Source organism: Condylura cristata, unplaced genomic scaffold, assembly GCF_000260355.1.
Source record: "Condylura cristata isolate star-nosed mole 26May11 unplaced genomic scaffold, ConCri1.0 scaffold00057, whole genome shotgun sequence".
Lineage (NCBI taxonomy): Eukaryota > Metazoa > Chordata > Mammalia > Eulipotyphla > Talpidae > Condylura > Condylura cristata.
Genome location: NW_004567158.1, coordinates 527,053 through 537,349, shown reverse-complemented (window position 1 = coordinate 537,349; position 10,297 = coordinate 527,053). Strand labels below are relative to the sequence as shown.

General features: G+C 62.9%; 1 protein-coding gene across 1 annotated transcript; it reads right to left on the bottom strand.

Annotated features, from left to right (window-relative positions):
• Nucleotides 1-1,937: 1,937 nt before the first annotated feature.
• On the bottom strand, nt 1,938-9,877 carry LOC101621778 (long-wave-sensitive opsin 1). Its single transcript, XM_012734472.1, has 6 exons — nt 9,796-9,877; nt 6,545-6,841; nt 5,550-5,718; nt 4,540-4,705; nt 3,503-3,742; nt 1,938-2,048 (listed from the first exon to the last, which is right to left on the bottom strand). Exons 1-6 carry the CDS (start codon nt 9,875-9,877, stop codon nt 1,938-1,940), a joined length of 1,065 nt encoding a protein of 354 aa, XP_012589926.1.
• Between the last annotated feature and the right edge of the window lie 420 nt (nt 9,878-10,297).

Sequence of the window (10,297 nt, the reverse complement as noted above, 5' to 3'; positions counted from 1 at the left end):
GACCTCTCCTGACCCGCCCGCTGCTCCCCTCAGCAGTGTGCTTCGTCCATCTGCCTGTTCTGCTCCCCACTCTGTCTCTGGTGAAGCCTCTCTCTGCCCCTGCGCCTCTGGCCTGTACCCCAGTTCTGTATGCATAAATAAATAAATCTTACAAAAAAAAAGGTTGAAATGGCACCCATACTTCTCTGCCTGCCATTCACTGCCCATTGAGCTGCTGTCTCGGTCATCTTTGGTAAATGACCCGAGTTGCGCAACCATCACCACAATGCAGCATCAGGGGCAGCTGTTTGCTTGCCACAGCAGCTTTATTGAGACACATTCCCCTGGTGTGTGACCCCCACGCAGAGTGTGGTCCGCGGCCTTCATCCACACACGTGCCACCCGCCCCTGCCCGCCCTGCGCCCCCGTGCCACTCGGCTGTTTCTGTATCTCATCTGAACAGTTCAGATACACGGGGTCACACAGCGCGAGGTCTCTTGGGGCTGCTCTGTCCCTGTAACCAACAGGTTTTTCTGGAAACCTGGTGTTCCACATAGGTCCTGGAGTCTGGGTGTACTTCAGTGGTGTGGGTGGGGGCTGTACACTGGTCTCTGCAGCCTCTGGCCTGTTGTGCTGTTGTAAGCTGGTACGGAAGTGTGAGGAGACAGAAAGCCTCTCCAGACGTCAGTGCATGCACGGGTCCCTTGGTGGCCCCGGACGGGGGGTGGGGGTGAGGGGTGGCGGAAGCGGGTTCTGGACCCCAGCTGGTCTCATTTCCGCAAGAGATCTGGGTGGGGTGCTGCGGGCATCACTCTCTCTTTTGCTCCTGAGACAAGCATCTGGGGAAGCACAGGTGGACAAGCACCTGCAAGGGCCCCTGGCCGAGATCTACCGCCCCAGGCAGCACCTGACTGGCACTGAGGAGAGGGTGGCAGATCTGTCCTATGAGAGGACCAAGGAAATGTGGGTAAGGACCTTCGGCGCTTTCCGAGAAATGGCCAGAGAGGAGGGTTAGGCCAGAGAGAAGCAAAGTGGACAAAGGCCCTCTGACGCCCTCACACCCAGGTAGGGGCTGCCCTCGGGTTGTGCCCAGCCCCATCTGTGTCATGCTATGCTGCTCTGACTTCAGTGTTCCTGTCTTGGGGCATCGGGGCCACCTGGAGAGCCTGCGCTGGTGTGGGGAGCACCTGCTAGGGACCCCCACTTCTGCTCCATCCTTATCGACGAGGGGGCGGGGCTTCTGCTCTGCCCAGGCCACACAGGATGAGGGACTGGGGCTGTGGCCAGGTCAGGGTGACCCCATCACGGCCCCTGGGAGGCTGAGCAGCAGCCTCCCCTTTCCTGTCGGGGACTTCCTTCCTCCATCTTGCTTCATGCCCCCAGGACTTGGGTGGACGGCACCGGTCCTCTCTGACCTCTGCCGGCGGGTGTTTCTGTCACGGCAGGAGGTCGTGGAGGCCCTCCGGAGCCGGCCAGTTGCTCGTGTGTCGCGCCGGAGCCTGCTGCTCACCCTGGCCACTGTCCTTCTGGTTTTAGTGCCCACCGCGTGTGCTGCTGCTGCTGGTTGCGCCGTGGTCCTGGCTTGGCAGAAGTGACACGCTCTCCCCTCCGGGTGGAGGCTCTGTGCCAAGGACTCCAAGCTCCGCCCGTTGGGCCCTGGAGGGCCTGCCCTCCCACCCCCCTGACTCCCCGGGGCTGCAGCCCTTGCGCCTTCTCAGGCCCTCCCGCCCCCTGCAGACCCGAGGCTCGGCAAAGGTGGCAGTGCGTGGAGCGCCTGGTCGTGCCTTTGCACCCCACAGTGTGCACTGCGGGCTCAGCGCCCCCAGACTGCCGTGCTGCCTCGTGACTTTGTGGTTTCAGCAGAGAAACTACATTTATTTCAGAGAAGGTGGCGGGGTGCGGAGGGTGGCTAAGGCCCCTGGGGGTGGGGCAGGCTTCCTGCTACTCAGGCTGAGGGCTCAGGCAGGGGACACAGAGGAGACCGGGCAGGCCTCCGTTTTGGAGACACTGGAGAGTTCAGAGCTGTCGTCCACCTTCTTTCCAAAGAGCTGCAAGATGCAGTTTCGAAACTGGCAGAAATAACAGGAAGCACCAGTTAGCCACAGCTGCTCGGCTCCCCTGTTCCCAGAGGGAGGGGCACGGCGAGCAGAGGGCACCTGGGCACTTACTTCCTGGGCAGCCCTGTTCCCGCTCCTGACCCCACTCACTCTTCTGGCAGCTGAGGCTGTCCTCTGGGGAATACTGAACCCTGCCCCTGCAGCCTGTGGGTCCCCCGATTCCACAGTAGCCTTTACGGCTCTGATGAGGCGGTGTGACGAGGGGCACAGTGGCATGCAGGCCAATGTCCCAGCGCCGGGTCCCAGCAAGAAGGGACTGGACACAGGGAGGAAGCCTCAGGAAGGCCGCGACAGGCAGGGCAGCTCGCTCGAGTCGATGCCCAGGGTCAGGAGCAGCCTGAGAGCTGGAGGCAGGCTTGGGGCATGCCTGTTGGCCTGGCCCCTGAAAGGAGCCTCCTGCCCACTCCCTGCCCTAAACCTGGAGGTCTGGGCCCGAGGAGGAGCACGGCCGTTCCCTTGGTTCTCCGCCGTGGACCCGGGTGAGGCTCAGCGGCCAGTAGCGGAGCCAGGTCACCTGCTCAGCAGGGAGCATCTCCGCCCCCAGGGGCTGCGCACTGCTGCTCGGCCCCAGTGCTGAGCTCACATCTCAGATGATGCCTCATTTCGTCACTGTGCTGATCTGGTGCTTTGAGGGCACAGACCCCAGGTGTCTCTGAGGTACCCCGGGCGGACTCTCGACTACCCCCTGCTCCTTCCGGCCTCAAAGCTCTCAGAGTGAAAGCATGGGGATTGAGATGAGGCTTCGAAGCTCATTCCTCGTCTGCCCGTCGAGTACCAGCTCTGTTCCAAGGGGGTACAGCTGCAAACAAAACCCCCAGCTCCTGTCTGGGAGTTCCATTCCAGAAAATTCTCACAAAATGCAACAGGAAGGGGAAGACAGGGTAGAAAAAAACATCCATTTTCGAGACGAACACTCTTGGCTCATGGAGCCGTAGGGAAGGCTGACTGGGGCTGGCCCAGGTGAAGCCCCTGCGGGACCTCTGGTCACCATCCGGTCGCCTGGCAGCTGTGCCTGAGTGAGGCGGCCTTGAGGGAGACGTCTCAACAGAGACCCAAGGCAAGTCGTGCTTAGAGGAGCTGAGCCTCACGCGGCCCCTGCTACCCTCCAACATCGCTGAGGTTGCCGGCAACTGGGAGCCTGGCACCGAGTGTGTCCTCCCTGACTCGGGAGCTCCCGAGAGCCGCTGTCAGCACAGCCGTGCGGCCGGGACGTTTGCCAGGCTGCATGCTGAGAGGAGAGCCACGTTAGTGAAAGACTGAGAGGGACATCCCCACGCCCATCCCAGCCATTCGCCCGGCTGGAGGGCTGCGGGGAAGGGGGGGAAGGGCCTGCTGGCTGCAGCTAGCGGGAAGGCTTGGGCTTGGCCCGGGGCTGTTTATAGTTTGCTTTGCTGATAATGTCTTACCTGCCGGTTCATAAAGACATAGATAATGGGGTTGTAGATGGTGGCACTTTTGGCAAAGTAGGCTGGCAGGGCAGCCACCAGAGGGTGGAAGGCATAGCCAGGGTGGGCGGCGGCAAAGCAGGCGAAGACGGTGTAAGGCCCCCAGCAGACGCAGTAGGCCAGCACCATCACCGCCACCATGCGTGTCACTTCCTTCTCGGCCTTCTGGGTGGACTCGGATTCTCTCTGCTGCTTTGCCACCTGGGGAGACAAGGTAGCACCAGCACAATGAGTGAGGGCCCTGGGGCTGCTGCTTGGACCGCTGGGGGGGGGCATGAGAGGCACGTGGCTGCAGGCAGGGAGTCACAACAGAAGGGCAGGGGCCCTCACTCACAGCACTGACCCTCTACCCCGACGGTCGCAGGCTGAAGCACTAGGGGACGTGAGCGGGGAGCTTGTGTGCCACCCATGGGTCCCCACCACAGAGAGCCTGGAGGCAGGGTGGGGCAGACGTGCCATCGGAGCCCCTCCCCCACCGAGCAGGGTCCTCGAGGGGAAGGTGGCAGGTCCACAAGGAGCCTCATAGACCAGTTGGCAGAGGCACAACTGGTTCCTGTGCAGGGAGCCACAAGGGGGAGCTGTCGGCGCCCCAAGGCCCACTCCCCGTTTCTGCCCGGCTCTGAAGTGTCCCGCACCCTGCAGGGTGGCTGTGGACAGGACAGACTTCCCAGGGGGCCAGGGGAGAGTGGCGCCTGCGGCCCAGAGACGGGGGCGTGGTGCAGCCGCCCTGTGACTCTCCTCCCGTGGAGCGGCAGATGCCAGCGATAACGCGAACCGACATTACCACAGAAAGTTGGCAAATAAAAAAATTCCATTTGTGGATCTGGCCAATTGCACTCCACGCTTGGGGCGGTAGCCCCCTCATCCGGGGCCTGGACGAGCTGCGGCTCCCACCCCATCACTGGCCCCCAGGAAGGGGCACGGGACAGGACAGAGGAAGCCCCCAGGCGCACGTGGCTCCGAGCGGGTGAGCAGCGGGGCCTGGCGGCAGCGCTCACCGCGCGGACAGCCAGCCACACTCGGAGGTAGCAGAACACGATGACGCCGAGCGGGATGACGCAGCAGGTCACCATGAGCGCGGCCATGTATGACTGCACACCGGGGTAGGAGCTGCCGCTGAACACGTCGGGGCCGCACGAGGTCTTCAGGCCGTGGGGCCAGTACCTGGAGGGGCAGAGCAGCAGTCCTTCCGGCATGTGGCCAGAGCCCCGTCCACCCGGCGCACCATGGACCTGGGTAGGGCCCTCCGGTCCTCGCTGAGGGGACATTGCGCCAGCACCAGTGAGCCGTTTCCAAGTGAAGTCTCTGGGGCTTCTTGGGCACTCAGCGTTTCGCCACCAGTGAGTGCTTGTCTTCCCTAGAGGAAAGCCCAGCCGGAGGTCTGGTCGTATCTGGGCTGTGGGGGGGGGCTGACACTCCCCCCCACGTACTGCGACTGCGAGACCTGCTAGTGGCGGCCTTGGGGGAACCCCCTCCTCCATCTAGTTCCAGAACCATGCTCTGGGTCGGCTAGGCCTAGGAGCTCCCGCGACTCCCCTTCCTAATCCTGTGTGGGCGTGGGGTGCGCATGGGGCTGGGGAGCACCACAGGCAGTCACAGGCTCGCGGCACTAGGAGCGCAGCACGGCCGTCCAGGCCTTCCCGCTCAGACGTCTGAGTTGCTTACTCAGAAATTTGGGTCTCACCCACAGTGGGCTGGCCGGGAGCCAGATGGCATGCTGCTCGCGTGGCCTTGGAGAGGGGGGTGACGCCCCCCACAGTGTTGGAACAAAAGGCCTGGGCAGGAGGGCTGAGAGGCGTCCCGAAGCCTGGAGAGGCCAGGCCAGCTGTGCATTGCATGTCGTAACAGAGCCCACGCTCACGGGCACTGCAGGCTCACAGGGAGCTCGGAGACCCCTCGCTGCAGTTGCGGGGCCACGGGCGTCAGACAGGCAGTGACTGATTGATGTCCGAGGCCACAAAAGTGGCCCCTGACCCTGCGCCGCTCCCTGGCACCCTGGCACCCTTACCTGCTCCAACCAAAGATGGGCGGGGCAGTCCACACAGCAGACCAGACCCAGGAGAAGGCGATGCCCACTATGGCCAGCTTGGCGTCAAACCTCATGTTGCCAAAGGGCTTGCAGACCACCAACCACCGCTCCCAGGAAATGATGGCCAGGGACCAGAGGCCCGTGATCCCTGCGGGAGAGCAGATGGAGAGGCCCCGGCCATCACCAGGGTCAAGGGGAAGTCCCCACCTGCAAAACCTAGCGTCCAGAGTGTCTTCAAGTCCAGGGCCATTCCCTTCTCCTTCGTGCGCTTTTCACATGCCCCCTTCCTCCTGTCCCCCACCTCTCCTGGCCCCATTAGATCTGTGCTGGCGGCTGGGCCTGCTGTGCGCCTTCCCTGTGCCACAGCCGGCTGCTCCCACTGCGCCTCAGGTGCCTCCCGCAGCGGGAGCTCCAGGTTCGGGTGCTGCCTGCGACCCAGCCCGGAATGTGCAGGCTGGGACCAGAGGCCCCACTGTGTGCTCGTCCTGTGTCAGGCCCACACCCTGCCCTTGTGCACCCGTGGGCCCTTCAGTGAAGCATGAGGCCTCTCGGCCTCCTGCTTCCCACTGTGTCAGGCCCTCTCCGCGGACCCAGGACACGCTCAAGGCTGGAGCCCTGTGTGTGGCACCCTGCACCCGGTACTTCTTGGCCTACGCGGCTGCCCCAAAGAGAGCCCGGCCCAGAGGGCTGTGCGGACAGGGAAGATCTGTGTGTAGGGCCCCGCTCGGGTGACGGCTCTGGTGGCAACTGCTGATTTCCCTGAGGGCGCAGACCAGGGCTCTGCCGTCCTGTTCTGGCATGAGCCCCCTGGGCCGCCTGCCCCACACCCGCTGCCTGGCACAGGCAGTGTCGGTTTCAGAGTAGGCACTTAGGGGTTTGGCCCGAGCCAGGCAAAGTCGCACTGGGCACTCCCAGCCACAGAGCCCAGCCTCCCAGGCCGCTCCTGCCCTGACATCTGGGCACGGGGGACTTACCACACAGGGAGACCGTGTAGCCCTCCACGACGCACAGAACGTGGCCCAGCACGAAGTAGCCGCAGACCTGGTTTGCCACGCTGATGGTGCTGGCAATGATGGTTTCTGCCAGGTCAGCGACCGCCAAGTTCACGAGGATCCAGTTCAGAGGGCAGCGCAGCCTCCTGAACCTCGCGGTGGCTGCCAGCACCAGCCCGTTGGTGCAGACCGAGGCGATGACCACGAAGACCATCCAGGTGCTGGTGAGGTGGTACACCCATCTGGGAGCGATGTGGTAATTGGGGCCTTCGAAGGGGCCTGGGGCGGAGGCACAGAGCGCCCGCAGCTGGCGCCAGCTCCCGGCTCAGATCCCAGGCCGCCCCTTCCCAGCAGCTCTGCCAAGCCGCCTTCCCAGCATCCTGTCTCTCCAGGCGGAGGCTGTGGCCTGCTGGCACCCCAGGGCATCCTGGGGCTCAACAAAGCAGAGCGCCCCCATCTGATTGTGCCACTGGCGGGCCCCGACTCCCTGGAACTGCTTCCAAGTGCACTCCCCGACACCTTGTCTCTCTGCTCAAGCCCCCCCCACCCCACGTGGGGCCTCTTGCCCTCGATGCCATAAAGTTGGCCCAGAAGTCTTTGCAGACGCCCCACTGACAGCACCCCTGTTCCTGCCTTGTGTGCGCAGGAGTGAGGTGCGGCCAGCCCCCTGCGAAGGCAGCTTCGTGCATCTCCTGAGGTGGGTGCAGCCCGCAGAATGAGGCGTGGGTATGTGGTGGGTGGGATCGTGCCCCCCAAAAAAAGATGTGAAGCCCGAGGGAGGCCTTTCTTGGGGGGGAGGGTCTGGACAGGGGTGACAGGTCAGAATGGAGCCGGTGGGGCATGCCCTAATCCCACAGGACTGGGGTCCCCACCCAAGGAACGTGCACACAGAGTGGCCATGACAGTAGAGGCGGAGGGCAGGGCGGTGCTGGCCCATGCCAGGAGGCCCCTGACTGTCAGGAGGTTTCCAGGAGGGGAGGGTGGCCTGCGGCCCCTGAGGAGGTCGGGCCTCGTCACTGTCTGAGCCCTTGGTGTGCGGCGCTCTTTGAGGACAGACCCAGGAGAGACACACGCAAAGAGCGGCCTCTTCCTCCCCGACTGACCCGTTCAGACAAGGCCTCAACGCCGTGCCCCTGCGGCGCTGACGCTAGTTGCGTGTTACAAAAACCCAGCTCAAAATGGTTTAAGGATAATGGGGATTTCTCGAGTCCTGTGGCAAAGAAGGAAGACGTGCACCCCCAGTACACCTAGACCCCACTGCCCATGACACGCAGGGCTTGATGTCCCTGAGACAGCCCTGCTGCCCTGCAGCGGGACCTCCTGGAACTCAAGGCTGCAGCCCGCGCACAGAGGACCCCACGTGGCCAAATGAGCTGCCATGACACAGCGAGCGCTGAGCTACGGGACTCCCCAGCTTCGCGCACAACTGCAGCTGTGATGGGAGGTGTCTGCACCCCCGGCCTGCAGGCAAAAACAGGGCATCTCAGAGGTGGGCAGCCGGAGGGTCGCTCCCAGCAGCAACAGCCGGAGGAGGGGAAGGGCGGGCGCGCCAGAGGGGCCGGACCTGTCCCTCCCTCCCCACCCGGGCTACCCTGAGAGCTAGCAGGAGGGTAGGTAGCGATGGGCAGAGGAGGGACATCTCCAAGCATCCCTGTTTTCTCGATTTGAATTGGGAACCTTGTAAATGTTTTGTTACATGATCATAAGCCAACGTTGAATTGTTTAAAGCAATCCAGAAAAATACAAAATAAAACCAATGGGCCTGGCCCTCCCTAGTGGCGCAAGGGGTTAAGGCGCAGCGCAATGAGGCTGTCTGCAGCCGCTGCAGCATGAGTGGGATCCCGGCACCCCATCCCGGGACCCCAGGGCGCAGCAGACCGCTCTTGCTGCCCTGCCGTTCCCCTTAGCTGTGGGTTTCAGTCAATCAGCCTGCTCTGCTCCCCACTGTCTCTGGGGAGTCCTCCCACCCCCATCTCTGACGTGTACCCCAGTTCTTGCGTGCATCAATAAATCTTTTTTAAAAAACAAAAGGAAAAACAAAACCAAACAAGTGGGCCTCCAGCACATTCATGGTGTCACGACACAGCGAGGGCTGTGCGGACTTCCTGGCGCACACGCTGACGATGAGCGCACCGGCCAGATGTGAAGCTTTGGGTGAGCCTGTTGTTGGTGGCAGAGAGGGGTGTGTGTGGAGCGAAAGCAGATGACAAATTCAATGTTATCTGAATCCTGATTCTCTTGGAAGCCCTTGAGAATGGGGCCCCAGCAGCAGAGAAGGGGCCACACAGTTCACGCCCCTGCACCCCACTAGAAGCAGGCTTAGGCCGGCCTTTCCTGTGCAGTCGCCAGAGCCCCAGGACAGGGGATGACCTAGCAGACTGCCCACCCTGCTCCACAGCCTGGGTCCCACTGGCAGTCTGCATGCAGGAAGGCAGCTGCAGAGCCGGGAGTGGGGTGTGGGGCTGGAACACCTGTTTCCTTCAACAGGTACCTTGCAAGGAGCTGAGGGGGCCCTGTGAACATGGCATGCGTGTAAGCCCGAAGTGGGTGACTCCCCACGACTGAGGCGCTACCTTCGAGGGGCAATAATGACATGTTGGGGCGTTTCCAAGAGGTCTTTTCCCTTCGAGGCCAAGATTTACAGACCAAGCGATGTGATCTGCTTGGATCTGCTTCCAGAAACCGGGAGGAGGGTGCGTGGCGCAATGGGGGTCCCTCAATACAAGATAAGGGGTGGCCTCCCGGGTCCATTAGACTCTGCCCTCAGCTTGGGAACATACTTGAAATTTTGAAAAGGAAAAGTCAGAGGTGGACGGGGTCTCCAGGGAACCCCTTCAGAGAACCACATAGCAGGCCTGCCACGGACACCCCTGGGGGGGCATGCTCAGGCCCCCCTCAGGGCTCTCAACCAGTGGGCCTGGGAAAGCTGTCGCTGCTCACGGCAACACTTTTGATTCACAGGAGGGGACCAGAGCCAGGGGTCAGTAGTGTCCCTGACACTTTGACCAGCTCCGTGCAAAGTCTCTCCACTGGGCCACCCAAAAAGGCAGACCTTGCGCTGCCATCATGGAGGTTTTTGACTGTCTGCGGGCCTGGGCCCTCTCTCCCAGGACGAGGGTGCCTGCGAGCCTCCTGCCCCAGGACATGCTGCCTCTTGGGCAGGCAGGTGGACGCCAGGTCCCAGGCGGGCCACTGCAGCCGGCATGAGGCAGCCCCCGCGCCTGCCCGCTCACCTCTGGTGGCGTTGCTGTGGGCGTAGGTAGAGGCGCTCCCCAGGGTGCTGCTCTCCGGGCTGTCGTGCGACTGTCCACCCATGAGCCTTTGCAGGGCCCCCTGTTGGGCCGTGGCTCTGCAAGCCCTGCCCCGCTGCCGCCAGCCCCGGCACTGTGTGGGGCGCAGCGCCTTATAGCAGCCTGCAGGATCGGCCCAGGCCTCCTCACCTTAGACGCCCCAGGCCCTGTGCCACCTGATCTCTTAATTGGGCTGGGACTTAGGCCTGTGCCCCCGCCCCCGCCCCTGGCTCCTAAGGGCAGCTCAGAGGGATTTGCTGGGGACCAAACTCAGGGGCCCTGTTGTGGGAAGTGGGGAGAGCCCTGCCGCCCACTGCCATGCCCGCTCGCTTGTAGGTTGGTGGCTTTTCTGATTGGGCCCAAATGGATGCCAGTGGCACCCTGAGGGCTCCTTTGAGCAGGGCTTCCAAGGATTGGGCCTGGAGTGGGCCTGGCTCCCCCAGCT